This window comes from Cuculus canorus, chromosome 3 (assembly GCF_017976375.1).
Source record: "Cuculus canorus isolate bCucCan1 chromosome 3, bCucCan1.pri, whole genome shotgun sequence".
NCBI lineage: Eukaryota > Metazoa > Chordata > Aves > Cuculiformes > Cuculidae > Cuculus > Cuculus canorus.
The window spans coordinates 93,315,412-93,332,111 of NC_071403.1; the positions used below are offsets into that span (position 1 = coordinate 93,315,412).

Sequence of the window (16,700 nt, forward strand, 5' to 3'; positions counted from 1 at the left end):
AACACTAGGATTTCTTATATATTGTGAAAGCCCAGAACTTTTCTGGCATACTAAAAATGTCCATCTATAAAATATGGATTTTACTTGTATTCTTTATACTGCTGCCAAACCTCATTGTAAATTCCTTCTTTAAAAATTTCCATTCCTTTAAAATCTGCTATTTGTATTTTAACAAAAAAAATGAAAAAGGTTAGAGAATTATGTCTGCATTATTTTCCTACTATAATTTTTGTGACAAACATTCTTTTATTAATATGGAGAATGTACAAAGCTAGAGATGTTTTAGAATATTTGTTCAGCAAAAATGCTACAATTTTTTCACCATTTCTTTGCAGTAACTGAAACTCAAGATAGTTTCGTAATAAATAACTGTTTCATAGTGGTTTTGCTCTGACATTAGATAAGTTGTCTTTACTGAAATATATTTTACAAATGTTTGATGTTCACACAACTGAAGCCAAACAGGTGGAGGAAGCAGACCACTATCAGTGGTGGCAACAATGAGCTTTTTTTCTTTTTTCATGCTTATAGTGAAATCTGCATGGAGTGAATCATTGTATGTGTTGATGCTTGACGTTCGTGTATCATACAGCACTTATAAAAAAATTAATCTGGCTGTGTTAATGAACTTGTACTTGTTTTTCCATTTACTTGATTTGATTTAATCATCTTAAAGGTGTTCCTTTGCCACTGTAACAAATTGATACTGTGTGTAATACTTAAGAGGCTAACATCTTTGTTTTGTTTGCATGGTGTACGTTGCAGTGTAAGTGTACTCTGCAATGGGGTCATCTCAACTAAAGTGCACTCCGTAGATCTATTAGTAGTTAAAATTTGCAGTTATTTGCTATTAAACAATGAGCACCTCTTCACTTCTCTGGGACGAATCTGAAACATATAACAGCTACAATTCTTCTTGTATTTCTGAATTCAATACCCTGTGAAAGTTACAGAAAAACAAGATAAAATTAATAACAAAGTAAATTCATGTTTCTTTTTTTGCCCTAGATTTAACAGTTTTTACACCACACCAGTTTCTGCTCACTGCATGCACGCTTGCTGGCTGTACAAATAGTTCCCAGGTCACCTTGTTTACAGCACAGCTGCCACCATCTCACATAGATGCCCCAGTCCTGACAGTTTTGGATTCTAGAACAATACATGTACAGTAAGTAAGGATTTCTTCTTTTCTGACAACACAATAGTACATCAGTTTATTCAAGAATTCCAGTGAGTTCAATCAGGGGAAGGGTTTGTGACATAAAATTAAATTTATTATGATTAAATGCATAGAAGTGATTACTTTAGTGTTTCTGTGAACCTTCTGATTATCACTTGCCAACTTAATTTCCATTTTGTCTTTACGCAATCAGTATAACCTACATATGGGCATAGCCTCTGCTAACTTCAGTGCAGGAAATGTTCTGGTGATGTGCCCATTTCATAGCCTCTGCTTTGTGTGTTATTGTAATCATCTGTCTATTGAGTGCAAATACTGCATTAAAAATATGCCTTAGATTTATTTCTATGGTTGTACAACTATGTTTTCAAATTCTTAAAATAAAACCCACAAAGTCCCCTAAACAAAGCTTACATTTTTCAGTACAGTCTGAATCTTTGTTCGTCTTAATCATATTTTGCTTTTATTTGCAGATGGAAAGAACCAGTAGAAGTAAATGGAATCCTAGATCGCTATATAATGTACATTGCCAACAATGAGCAGAATTTTACAGAGTGGAATGCAATCTATAACAGCACAGCTACTTTGCTTGATTTTACTATTCAGCAGCTTTTCCCGGGTACTGAATACCTCATAAAACTAGCTGTAAGTTTTAAAGATGTGTAGTAGAGGTGTAAAATGGTGCAAATTATTCTGATTTGGTTGACGCCTTAAAGACTTAATAGTTCATATGTCCACTTTGTTTAAGTTCTTTTTTTCTGAAACTAAGGTGGATGATCCATCCTGAACAACAGTAGGTGCTTTGTTTTCAAACAGGACCTCAAAAAATGTCTATGTAATTGAAGTACAGATTTTCTTCAAGGATAAGGTGGATAAGAAGTAGTTGATAATTGACCAGAAATATATGAAAGAATTAAAAAATGTCTTCTGCCCCAAATCATAAGAAAATGTTGCATGCATTTGAAAATGTTAGCTTTTTATATTTTGTACTGCAATAATTCACTCTTTCTTCATAAAATCTTTTTGTAAAAGGAAATAGCAGAGAGGAAGAGTTCAGAAGCAGTTTGTTTATTCAAAGCATTTTAGAAGACCTTGGTGTTTTCATTGCATTTCTTTATCATTGGTTTTATTTTGTGATGAAATAGAACAGCTTGAGCTCACAAAAAATACTGAAAATATATGCATACAAACATGGGATGGTCCCGTGTTTTAAGCACACTTTTCATTTTATAACAATACCTATATAAGGATATTTGCTTTGATAAATGCCACAGAAAAATATTCTGCTCTTGATTATGAATAAATTTACATTTATGTAGACCGGGTATGCATTCATTTTTTCTTAACATGCTCTTGAATGTTCTAAATATTATACCACAAAAAAAATAAGCTACCTTCAGGTAATGATAAGGATCTGACTTGAACTTGAAAAAGCAAGGATATTCAGTCTGATTAAAGCTTAGATTCATGTTAAAATTAATTCCTTTGTACCTAGATATTTCAGCATTGTAAATTGAATAGCATATAAAATAGCATCATGCCCAAAACTAAGGCACTACTTCAACAAGTATTTTTATGTCCTTATAAGCAAGCAGGACAATCAAAATAATTTGGGCTGTCCTTTACTGTGCCACAGCTCTTCTCTGCTTTTACCCAGCTCTTGTGCATGGAGGAACAAGGAGAGAGAATTGGGGAGAATAAATAGCTAGGATCTGGAGAGCAAATGAGACTGCTTCTTTTGATGGCTTTGCCTTGGGATGTGATGTTCATACCACAAAGTGTTGTGTGGGCGTTGGCTTTACTTCATCAATGTGTGCATCTTTTCTAGAAGTTACTGAATACATTTTTAGGAACCTTTGTTCTTTGTATTTTATTTCACTTTCTTTGTTGGATTTGGTTTTTTTGGTCTTGTTTTTTTGGTGGAGGTGGGTTGATTGGCTTCGTTTCGGTGATTTTTTTTTTAACATTTGCATTGCATCAGTGCTATCCATAAAGTCAGAAAAAGATCATTTCTTCTGTTGAAGAAGATAACCCGATTTACCTAGATAAAATACAAGGGTCTGTAATAGGCAGGTTAGAAGATCTAAATGTCCCTGCATCTTTGAAAACATCAAGTCTAAACGTGCGTGAAATGCCCAATATCTTTGAGGTGATAGCTTTCTTAAAACATTTGAACCCATTGTATATAGAACTTGCATGAATTTAGAACTTGAATGTCACATTAGAGAGTTATGAAGCTTGAACTTGACCAAATGTTATACTTGAAAAAAAAACCCAAAAAACAGAAACAAAAAGAAACACTAAAAACCCAAATTCTTGCACTTGGAAAGAAATGGAAATATTTAGTGTTTCACATATAATTTAATCTGAATTTCAAAAAAAAATTTAAAGTAAAAACAATAATAGCATACCTTCAGCACTGGAAACTTCTTTAGCTACTTACTGTTTTTTTTGTTAGAATAAAATATTTTTATGACTTAGAACTTTTATCACCTAGAATAAAATATTTTTATCACCTAGATCCTTTCTCTTTTCCGTGTTTCACAGGTGATATTAGTTTTGCTTTGTATCTATGCAAAAACTGGTTTTGGTTTACATAGGAAGTTGGAAGTTGCGTTATCAAAAGTTGCAGCTTTGAACACATGAACGAGCATCCTCATCAGCAGAACTTTTGGCACATCAAAGGCTGCTGACTTTAACTTTTATATGACAAGGTTAATAAAAGAACATAACATAAAACTAGCAAAGTATTTACCTTTCTAAGCACTTACCAATTTTACAATTGATTACTGCCATTTAATATGTAGCAATTTTACAACAAAAGCAAAAGCACAACAGCTTTTATAAGCAAATCAAATGCTTCTTGCCAAGAGTCAGCTGGGAAGCCTTAAGGTTATGTCTGTGTCTACTTGAGCAAAGAAACTTGCTTTTGCTCTATGGTCTAAGCTGAGTGGATGTGAGCCAGGCCAGTCTGAAGGCAAATGAAAAGCGGAAAGGCTGCATTTGGTAGCTGGGGTGGCACATCCGTTTATATGACTTGAGCGCTTTTGTGATTTAATTGTTAAGCTAGTATCTCCTTACAGTTGTGTTGTGTGGGTAAGCTAGCTCAGATGCTAGCTGGAGGATCACAGTGAGGTGTCTTGTTACTTGATATCAACCTGTCCCTTGGCTCTCTAGACACTTAGGTATTTTTGCAAATTTTGTCTCAAATATGTTTTCCAGTGAAGTTCAAAATGGCACAGTAAGGCTTGACCTGAGTGTAGGATTTCATGGCTTTGGCAATCACTGGATTGCCAGTGTCCCAGCAATGCCCAGTCCATTTGGATGAATTAATTTAAAGGCCTGCTATTTAAAATGCAGATGAGTTTTATTTTACAGATTTTCATTAGAAGAATCGGAAACTTCATACCCCAGCTAGTTTCAGAGAGAAAATAATCGAGCTACATGAAATTCTAGAAATAAATGAATGGGAAAACTGCTGTTACTGAGCCCTTGAATGAAAAAGCCACCACTGCTGAAGAAGGCTCAGTGGAACTTAAACAGCAAGGCAGTAAGGAAAGTACGAGGAAGAGGTCTTCCAGAGCTCATCTTTTTGGCTACTTCATGAGGCCAGTAGAAGTGAAATCACTTGAAGAATAGTCTACCTTTTCTGGAAGGATGATTTTTCTTTTTTTTTTTCTTTAAAAAAACCCACTATCATGTTTAAATGCCATTTTCAGATCCTCCCAAAACTGTGGTCCTACTCTTTCATCTTTGTTTAACAGCACAGACTGAACAGAGGGAGTAATTCTGTAGTTGTGTTAGGAGCGTAATTTCCGGTGAAATAGAAAAAATCTTGATGTGTAAAGTAGCCTCTTGTTTACAAACAATTCTTATTTTTACCCGTGAGGCAAGTATACACATTGGAGTGCAGTAGGAAACATGTTGACTGCTCTCTGATTTGAAACACGCTGGAAAACTGGAAATGGAAGCTAATCCTTTCAAATAAAATGTGCGAGATTGAGAGAAACATTTTGCTCCTGGAGATCTGGACAGTGGGGTTGTTTTTCCTTTGTGTGCTGATGTTCCAGAGAGGGCTACCTGTTTTCTTCAGCACGTAGACAACTCTTGGAAACACAGGTGATCCCATAAGATTTGAAATTATGTCTGAATCTGAATCTTTGTTGAATTCAGATTTTGATTGATTTTATTGCTAAACAATAAAATTAAAAATAAACAATGCATTAAACCAAAAATCTTTAAATCCAGTGAAGGGTTTATATATTCTTGAGTATTCTTTTTTAACTTCACCAGGCAGTCCTATCAGTCCTTATCCAGTCCTTATCAGTCCTTATCCTTATCCAGTCCTTATCAAAAATCTTAGTACAAGTAATTGTAAAACCAGCACACGTAAGGACCATAGCTGTGTAGTCTTATGTTTGTGCATGTAAAACTTTTATAGCCTTTTTTATGGGACAATAGGCACATATTCTTGCACATAGTACTGTTTCATAATCAAGCAAAATGTGAAAATCATGTAATCAATCTTTTCTTCTCTGGTAACAAATTATTTGACTTGTTATCCATAAACATATAATAATAACTGTTACATATTGATTTATAATAGAGTGTTTTTTTACAATTTTAATTGCTTCTGCACAACAGTCTGTGTGCTGTCGTGAAGTGCAAGTCTGAATGGCACTTTTTTTCTCAGTGACAATACATTGAGATGATTTTTTAAGTGTGTGGTAAGTTGGGCAGTATATTCTGTGTCTAGAACTTGTAAGGGCTTTTTAGTCAATTTCAGGAGAGTTTTGCACTGCAAATGATACAAATTGTACTGTAATTCCCTTTAACCGCAGCTGCCAAAGCAGTGAAAATCTAATTGTGATCAGAGCCCACAGTCAAATGCAAAATGCTGTGAGTCAAGAATAAGTATAAGATTTTAGCTATATTATACCTAAAAATTAAGTATCATGAGTAGAACATACTGTTATTTAATAAGAGAGGTAAACAAATATATGCTAAGAAAAGTGTCTTTTCTGAAAAGCACAGACTTGCTATGTTTAGATGTGTAAACATTATAAAAGTTTACAAAAAAAATTGCTAAAATTATTGATATTACATTGAAATATGCTTATTTATTTTGATGTATATTTTAAGGCTTGCACTGGAGGTGGGTGTACAATAAGTGAAGCGAGCAGAGCTATAACAGATGAAAGTACACCAGAAGGTGTTCCTGCTCCAAAAGCCCAGTCATATTCATCTGACTCCTTTAACATCTCATGGACTAAGCCTGAGTATCCGAATGGTAAGTGAACTCTTTTAGCCTCAAGTTAAAAAGATGATTAGTAAAGGTAAATTAATATTCTAAATGGCAGCTTATATGTGGTGCTTAATTTTTAATGATCATTTTAGCACATAAAATACCTGAGATAGTATCATTGTCTGCAGCTAGGAGATTGTGGTTTTCAGTCTATCATACAGTTTCAGTGGCTCAAAAGTGCTCCCTTTTGATAGTTCTTGTGTACTGCATCTCATTGTTTAATGTTTTCTAGGACAATTGAGCTGAGGAATAGGCATTCTTAGAGATTATTAGTCTAGGATGTTCATTTCTGCCTCCGATAAAACCTTCATTTCTTTTACATTGATTGGTATGAAATAACAATTAGATTTGTATTCTATGTAGTTATCTTGAAGCTATATATTTCTATGGCAGTGGAAGTTAAATAATACACTTTATTTTATTTAGAAACGTTTTCCATTGTGAAATAACCATTTGTAAAATTTTAAGCAAATTTTACATTTCTAATGGTATTGCTCAGTGTCATGTGGTCTTGCATGTAACAGTTTAATCAATTGCAGAAGATATGCAGGAATCACTGAATTCAAAGCAACAGAAGTGGTTTTATTTTTCCCCCCTGGCTTATCATTTTGATATATCAATTCTTTCTCACAGAGGTTTCACCTTAATTTCGATTTTTCCTTGCAAGTTTTTCCCCATGTTCAGTTGTGGTAAAGCACATCTTACTTGTATAACTTCAGTACAAAGCACTTTAAACGATTCCTGCAACACTGGTGATTATAAAGCTCCACATACGTAATATTCTGTGGGGCCTTATGCTACTTTTAGAAAGAACTAAGAGTATATCATCTGCTGTTAAACAGTATAGTTGATAATTTATATTTCTTTTTATGGGAGTTATGTTGGAAGATTTTTCCTCTTAGCCCCTTTGAAACTCTATAACCCCGTTTCTAAAATCCCATCAGCATATGTGGCCAAGGCTTAGAGGAAGACAAGAAGGAAGATAAAAGTGGACGAGTGAGGGATACAGGGAAAGGGAGAAGGAAGGCTTGAAGGCTATGTGTGTGGCTTAGTGCATAATGTCTGAATAATTTTCAATGAAGTATGCATTTTTCACATGTAATAGTTCATGTCAGGACCTGCTGCTGTTATCCTTGAGTTGCAGAAAAAAAAAACCTGAAGTGTTTAAAGAGTGTTTTAACTAATCAAATAAGGACAAATATATACAAACATATACTTATATATGCGTATCACCAGTACAGGAAAAAGACTTATAGTTTGATAAATAGATTTCCACAAGCTTCCTTTAAAACAACTAAAAGTTGGGAATAGATGACTAAATTTGCACATTGTATCTTGTAGTTAATACAGCATTTACTATGTACAGCTTAGTTCTCCTTTCAAATACAATAAATAGGTTGTTAGGAAATACAATAAATCACTTGTTAGGAGATATATGAATCTAAACTGAATGAGTGACAGATGTGATAAAAATCAGGAGAGCTTTATAAAACAAATTATATTCTTCTGTCTCTTGTCCCTTTGTGTATGGAAACTGGAGGTTTCAACAGCCTCAATGACAACATTCTTCACCTCTGTATTGGGGTTTTGAACAATGTGTTTACGTAATTAGCAACTTTGCCATACAGCCCGCCCCTATGTAATCCTGTGTACACCCTGTGTGGGCCTACTATGTGTATTTCTCCCTTTTAAAATATTCCCTGGTATTTTCACAACTTCTTGTTATTTGAAGCCCACAGAGTATTTTTCCATTGTGACTGTTGTTATTTTGTGGTGATACATGAATGCCATGTATGCTGCTGTTAGGCTTTTTTTAGCATCAGGAGTGATGGAAGGGATTCAGCAAAGTCAACTGCCTCTGTCCTGCCTCGCAGGGAAAGGCTGCGACTTTCCAGCTATGAGCTCTTGCTGAGTGGTTAAGAGTAGGAGGAATTGCTCTCTCAAGCATTTGGCAACCAGGAGGGCATTAGGGGAGAAGGAACTTTGTTTTTACACCATAGCATGCTCACACTTGCACAACGGTCAAGAGGGGATTTGCAATTTCTCTCATTTTTATTCTTCTCCTCCAGTTTTTGTTGCATTTCACAAGTATATAACTCACAACACATTTTCCCATTCTCCTGTTTCTTTCTTTCCAACTTCCTGTTTCCATCCCTTTCCTTATTTCATAAAAAGAATTTAAAAAAAAATTCTAAAACCTTTCACATGGCAACTGCTTACTCAAGAAAGCTTGCATTGTTCCACGACTTTGTTTTGTTCATTTTCAGCATATCTTTTGGACTGCCTACCGGCCACATCATTTATAATCGCTCTCTGTGTCAGTATTTTAAAAAAGTGTAGGAGGCTGAAAAATATCATAGTTGAGAAGACTGCAATGTGAGAAAGACCACAGAAGGAAATTCCTCTCGATTTTCCTTACTTCAGCATTTTTACTGTTATATTTCCTTAATCACAAGTTCTAATGTAGCTCTTTTTTTTTGCAGAAGGATAGAAACTATTTCCCTTTTTTTACTTAATTAGTATAAACTTGAATTTCAGTCTACTAGATGTAAGTAGTGCTTTTTGAAATTACTGAACTTAACTTCATTTCAAGCGGAAAACTTAGAATTGCAAAGATTTTCATATTGTAAATTATCATCTCCTCACTAGCTCTCTGGGGCCACTCCACTATCTCCCTTCTCGTTTTTTTCTGGAACTATATGACAGAAGTTACAGTTTATTCCCATGGGCTGAGAAAGCCTATTATTGCTGTTGATGCTGAATGACTGTTTACACTGACTGGGATTTGGACAGGATGGACTTTACTATACTCTCCTGATCTATATGGAGTCCAGCTGCTTTCCACCAATTCGAAAAAAGTCAAGGAGGATTAATAAACTACCTTTGAAATAAAAGGTAGCAAATACGATCAAAGGCTACTTGGCTTCTTCATAAAGAAAGCACAGTGATAGGAGTCAAGCTTTGTGATAAGGGGCCATCTAGACATCAAAGGCTAATGTTATGCATATCTGGATATTGAATTTCTGGGCTCAATTTTTGGTGGATTTAAGGCAAATTTACATTATTTTGTGAAAAAGTTTCATTTCATAGAAACCAGAAAAAAATATACCTAGTTCTTTGTGGAAAGTGCTTCAGAAATTTCATTTATGTACCAGGTGTAGAAAAAAAAGACATTTGGAAGATCATATGCCGAATATATTTGTAATATGCACATTTTCTTTTGTCTTATATTCAAATCAACAATCAAATGCTTGATAGAACATGGCTCACAGGTATGTCACATTACAGTAGAATCCTCCTTTATTTCTAGAAATGTCTATTTCACATGTCTCATAAGTATAAAGTGTAATATAAGCAATACTGAGCATTTAGTTGAGGTAGGATACGGAGATGCTTATGAAATGTCATGGAGCATCAAATGTTTTTGTTTTAGCCATCGTTCTAGTGTCTCAATAAAGAATCATATGTTCCTCAGGACTATCTATTATAGTCTTCATATGGTTTGAGGTGTGCTCTTTTAAAATCCATTCACATTAAAAACGCGACTTTATCTGTTTTTACCATTGAAAATCTTCCTTAGATGGTCACTTCTCAAAAACCTTGCTTTACTTATGTACAGGTCATAGATAAAATCAAGTCTTGATCTGGACCTCATCTTCCAAGGCTATATGGAACTTATATAAGAAATATTAGGTATGGTCAAAACTGATCTATAAGATTATTCAGTGAACTAATCCAGTACTATTTCCTGTAAATTCTTGTGCTTCCAAGAGACTACCTGTGTTTGTAGTCAGTGAAACTGATGTAAGCAAAAGTATGTTTGCTTAATATTAGACCTCTAGATTGCACCTTAAGAGTAGAGTTCTTGTAGCACTTTAGATTCAAAACTCTTTTAATCTTTAATGTCTGGAATATCATTGATAGAATGTGTATGGCTGACCCAGGGAGGGGAGACGTAGAAGAAGGGAATAATGTGTAGCTTTCTTCACTTTAAGCTTAATTTGTGTTGTTGGTTTATTTTGAAAAGTGAAACATATATGTACTATAATCAATTGTCTTCAGTGAAGCCCAGATTTAATCTAGCTACCTAGACTTAATAATCACAAAGAAACTTGGAGGCACTAACAAAAGCTTATGAAGTTGACCAGGAAGCTGCTTCTCAGAATGTAGATGCTGCATAGTACAATGGTTGCAGGAACACTTTAAAATAATAGTCCAGCTAATTAATAATGGGTTACAGTGTTGTTCCCATAGAGGTAGATATGACACCCATATTAATATCAAATGATCTCATTGTGATTCATGCTGGTAACATAAATATCAAAGGATTTAATAATGATTTGTCCATACCAATAAAGGGTTAATGCTACTGGTGTAGTTTCTTAAAGTACTTCAGTGGGGCTTTTTGATGTAAAACACTTCCTTAGTGTTCACATTTAGGGATGCTGTTATCTGTCTGTATTTAAATATTTTTCATTTGAGGTAAGTGTAATATTTTTTCAAAGATATTTATATATATAAAATGTTTATTTAATGTAGTGCAAATATCAACCATTAATGCTGTTGCTCTACAAGCAACTAGATGCAGAACCCCAAGAGATTTTTGCTTTAGAAAGCCTGTCAAATGTGGTAGGATTGATAGTGTGAGATTTACTAGGACTTCCTCCCACACATCTCTGCTGTCTGAGTTGAGTTTAGCCTCTCACTTTTCTAGAAGAGAAAAGAATTGAGGATACAGTGAATCACTACACCATACTCATTTCTGCATTGCTTTAGTATATAAATCTTTTGAAGTATAACTCTTCAAAGTTCAACTGCAACTGTTGTATATACACTTTTATTTACAAAGCGTTTCTTAATTCAGTAGAGGGGAAAATCTTTTCTCAGTTTAAACAAGAATCTTCCTCGATGTAGTTCAGAAAATTTAGTTTTTAGGGAAGGAAAGATGACCTAAGCTATATTTTTTACAATATGAACTTGTTTTCTATAATTTGCATTTACTGTCATTAAGATTTCACACTTAAATAGCTTTTAAAAAAGGAGACTATACAGAAGTTAAAAAGATGGAGTAATATCTCTGAGAGGAAGGATTCCTTTGCAAGCTCAGCTTCTAAAGTCTTACCAGCCTTTAGTTCATCAAATTCAAAACACTATGCATGTAAAGCCCGTGCAGAGTCCACGCCATCCTATCATGCACCTTCAGGAGAACATCATTAGATCTCCTTATAAAGGAGATGAGCAATCACCTGCAATTTTTGAGTTAGTATTAGCAAATTACACCAGAAGGACCTTCCTCTCCTCTATCTACAAGACTTGCCAATGCTTGTTTTGTGTTTGGGAATATGTTTTCTTTCTTCATATTGCATTCATAACAAGTAGTTTATTCAGGATTTTTTTTCCACAGCATACTGTGAAGGAAACAGCAATCTGTAGTGGTTTGTGATTTTGTTCAGAAAAGTGGATAAAACTGGTTTCCAATAAAAAAAATAATGAAGTATCTGGTTTGTTGGCAAATGCAGTAAGTCTGAGATCAATATCAACAAAAAATAATACCAATAAGGTGTTCTATGTGGTAAAATTATTTGTTATTGTTTTATTTTAGTCATATCACTGGCCTGAGCTGTCCTTCACCATTTCAATTATACTGTAGATCACTTTATTTTTTTCCCTACATCTGAAGCTGTTAAGATATGAGATTTTTTTTTTTGTCTTTCCAGTTCTTGTTTCATTTGCTATATGCAGAGTAGGCTGTGAGACAAAATTGCCTTAGTTTTCGCGATTCCAAGTTGATGCTAACTGCTCTTCAGAAACAAGTTTGTTAATGGGAAAACTTCGGAACAGTGTAGTGATTTTCAAAAGGTGCAGTTTTCAACAGTTAAAGATGGGAGTACAGTACTACTAAACACCTGCTTAACTGCAAACTGAAATAGTACTACTACCACCCTAATGTCTATAGCATTAAAGGTTTACTAATAAACTCTGTAATTCTTTAAATATTGAATGATATCACATTGTTTTATAGGTATTATTACTAGCTATGGATTGTATATGGATGGTGTTCTGATGCAAAATTCATCACAGCTAAGTTGTTATTGTTATGGACTTGCTCCTTGGAGTCTGCATTCCCTCAGAGTCCAGGCATGTACTGCAAAAGGTTGTGCTTTGGGTCCGTTGGTGAGTACATTAATTTGCATTCCGGGAGTGTAATAAATGTCAGATGGCAGTGAATATCAGAGTAAATGGTGATGATTCGCTCTGGTCAGTACTAACCCATCTGGCAAAACGTGACATTTAAAAAAAGTCCTCTTTAAGAGCCGCTAAAGATTTGATAAGTCATTGTTAGGCACTGTTCCAAAGTAGAACATAGGTAAAGTGAAGAAAGTAAAAAATTGAAGCTGAAACACACAATACTGAAATTAAATAGAGTTAATATGTTTGAAAGGTGCAGATGTGGTTTAACCAGATTTATAAGGACAGATATAAAGAAAGAGTTACTGTTTCAGTAATGAGCAAATTTCTAGCTGCCTGACTGAAAGACCTGAAGTTAATCTGAGAATTGCAGAAGCCAGAAGTGGCAATACAGGAGCAAAATATGGTGATTCATAAATATTTTTTGAATGCAAGTATGGATCAAAATATTATACTGCATGTATGTTGACAGTCTTATACAATACCCAATTTTTTCAGGATTTGAGAATAAAGGAATATTAAATTTGACATGTGAAAACCAAGACTTTTGAGACTTTTTTTTGGTGAAGGTTTTTAAACATATAGCTGAGCTGATAAATCCAATGTGATTTCACAGTACTGTAGCTGATGAATAATGGGAATAATATCTACTATGCTTAGGTTTGTTTTCAAGCATAACTGAGAAAGAAACCTATGTTCATTCTGAGATTTATTTTTTTATTTAATTCAGCTCTGTGTGTGCACTATTTATTTAACTAAGAATAAAACGAAGAAAGAAGAAAAGGAAGATCTGGTGGTTTTTCATGTTGTTCTGTGTTTATTTTTCCATCATTATTTATAATGTCACATGTTTGATTTTTATTATATAATTCGCTAGTCTCATTTCCAATAGTGTTTCCAAGGTTACTTTCTTTCAAATGCTGATAACATTGTCTATCTGTAGAAGACTAGACTTCATAAGCATTAAACATTTTATAGCTTGCTCTGCTTTGAAGGATATTTACTCTTAAAAACTTGAATGGCATATTGTCAGTCTTTCTTGTGGATTTTTTTACAACTTCACATATACCCCAAAAGCAAACCTTGTTTTAAGGTATTCAATGTGCAATAGTCTAATCTATTGTGTTAGTAGTGATGATTAAGACAAGTTGTTACCAGACTTTGCATACAGATGAAATATGCATGGTTTCAGTATTTCTGTCCTATGAAATAGACATCAAAAGAACAGAACAGCAGTAGTTAGTGTTTAAAACATATTTTTAGTAATCTTTTTTTCACATCTCCACTGAGCTGCAGACTCATAACTTGACTTTTGAAACAATTCAAAGTAGGGATCGCTGTAGCTGATACTCATCTGCCTCTCATGAGCCAGTAAGCAAACTGTTTTCCAAAGTCGGTGATCCATCTCTAATCATGGGAATTGAAGTACAACATCTTTTTTTAGGCTCACCTAAATGCTACCGGGAAGCTAAAGCACTGCATCTTCATTTGACTTTTTGAAAGATTTTTAATATCAATTACAGAATAAATCCCCCCAGCTCTCCCTCCCTCCCCCCCCCCAAAAAAAAACCAAACAACCAAATGTTTCACCTTTACTCTAAATAGTATGGGAAACAGCTTCCAGCAAACCTGATATGCTTCCACCTATTTTTGTTGCAGATCTTATGCTTAATGTGCCCTAATCGATGAACGCATGCTATGTGACTATCCTAAATACAGGATTTCTCTGGCTTATGTTTCTGAAAGTGGCTCTGAAGATCTTAAGCAGTTATGAAAGTATTAGCAGTTGCTGGGTTTCAATAGCTTTTTTATTTGGGTTAGATAGTATTTGCTTAACTTTCTTTTACAGTGACTATGATTTATTTTCAGGTAAGAATCAAATTGGTAACACATAAATTAAAAAATGCTAAATTTCAATCTCTTTCTAGTAACACCAAGATATTGCTTTTCTATTCTCATTGGGGTTTTTTTTTTGCTTAAAACACCCCCAAAAAATATGGATTATGAAGAAATAGTGTATACTTTGGATTCTTTATAGGAATTCAGGAGATCTGAAATTCTACTGGTTTTGAAATGTGCTAAGACTTGTAAATATCTTCTAAATAAAGGGAAATGGTCAACACAATATTTGTCATCTCAACCCACTGCTATTAAAGTAAATTTCAGGATTTCAGCTTATGTCTATGCTAGTACTATTTTTTCTAAATTAAGATGGATGACAATGTTTTCCAAGTATTATTATTCCTGTGCTATGATTTAGTGTAACTTGTATGATAACAGAGTACTTTTTATTAATTTATTAATAAACACATCTGAAAATATCACTCAATTGTGTGTAAAGTGATGTTTATAAAAGTAAATATGACAGTTTTTCTCTGCCTTATGTTTACATACAGAATGTGCTGTTATACACAGAATATTATTTTCAAAGGACACTGCAGAGGTGTAGCTGTAGAGAATACTACATATAGTGATTCTAAACAGTGCTTCAATATTTTTTATACTGAAAAGAATAACATGTCACAAAGAAAAGGCTTTACAATACTGTTAGAATTTTCTGAGAAGCAGTCACAGGCTAGAGACACGACACAGCTGTTGCAGCTGTTTAGGATGTGGTGCACATTGCTACAAAATTCAGTTTTAAGAACACCTTAATCCCCTTCAGTATAAAAAATAGTTGCTATTTGGTATTTATTCCTCTGTGTTTCTGATATTATGAGACCGAAACACCTGCATTTAGCAGCACAACTTTATAGGAAATTGTTTTAGTTTAGAAAGCATAAATTATTCCATAAGGTTGTTTTTGACTGAAATATCCAAATAATCAGTGTGGCACTGACCCAATAAATCTGTGAAGCATATGTTTATCTTTAAGCATGTGTTTATCCTGTTGACTTTACTGCAACTGCCCACCTCTTTTATTGAGTGTATGAATAGAGAAGCACATGTAGAGACATTGATGGACATCAAAGATACAGTCTGTCACTTATAAACAATACATTTTCCAAATTTTACATGCTAAAAAGTAAAACACTTATGTTTCAAGGACAGAGAAAGTATGTTTGGTTATTTTGATGAAAGAGCAGGTGTGGTAGATTAAAAATAGCATTTATTAGCACTCCGATGAGCTTACAGCTGAGAGGCACTTAGAAAGGTGTGAAAGTATCTAATACCTTAGAAAACACCAAATAAATAATGTATGAGAAAAAAACTTGTTGCCATAAATAACAATAACAAATTATTTTGTTCTGCACCATGAAATGTTTACTACAAGATGTTCAATGTAAATATTAAATTTCTATAATATTGATTATTTATTTATTTATTGAAAATGTTTCATATTCATTACATTTTCCAGCTCCTTTATCAAATTTTGTTTTCTCTTAAACAAAATTTACAATTTTTCTCTTAAACAAAATGTTTTCTCTTAAACAAAATTGTGTAACTTGAATTTGTTAAGTGAAGTTAGGAGCTAATTCAGGGAGGAACATATATTCCACAAGCAACAGTTTTCCTCTATCAGATACCTGTAGTAATTTACTACAGCTTTTAACTGTATGTCCTTTACAGTTGTCTTTTAAAATGCAGAAGCTCAGAAACCTGTGGTCATCTGTTACTTCTTTGTACCCTAAAGCTAAGCTGAGATCATTCATCCACATTAGGCGCAATGATGTTTTCAAGAAATTAATCTTCTGTTCTTTTGCAGTATGTATTTCCTGTTCCTTGCAGGGGTCTTTCTATCACCTATGTTAGTTACTGGACAGCTTCAAACAGATGTAGACTAATGCAAAGTAAAATGCTTAAAAATTAGGATGCTTGCAGTGTTAGTTACCTTTTTTTTCCTAAAGAAATAACTTTTCTTAAAATTTTGCATTTCTCATCCTTCCCTGTTTGTAAACTATGTCAACAAACCTCTGTCTCATGATGGATCTTACAGGTAGAAGCTCGGACCATGGAAGCTCCCCCCAGGGGAACAATGGAGATATTTGCTACTGTTGATGGGTCGAAAGAAGTTCAATTGAAATG

The 16,700-nt window shown here is 34.0% G+C and overlaps 1 protein-coding gene across 1 annotated transcript in view; it reads left to right on the forward strand.

Annotated features, from left to right (window-relative positions):
* USH2A (usherin) overlaps positions 1–16,700 on the forward strand; it is a 386,799-nt gene that overhangs the window by 198,883 nt on the left and 171,216 nt on the right. The window contains exons 33-37 of the mRNA XM_054061157.1: positions 1,009–1,168; positions 1,654–1,825; positions 6,323–6,470; positions 12,508–12,659; positions 16,612–16,700. The exon at positions 16,612–16,700 is cut by the window's right edge and continues 74 nt beyond it. Coding sequence (XP_053917132.1) covers positions 1,009–1,168; positions 1,654–1,825; positions 6,323–6,470; positions 12,508–12,659; positions 16,612–16,700 — 721 coding nt within the window. The remainder of the gene's footprint in view (positions 1–1,008; positions 1,169–1,653; positions 1,826–6,322; positions 6,471–12,507; positions 12,660–16,611) is intronic.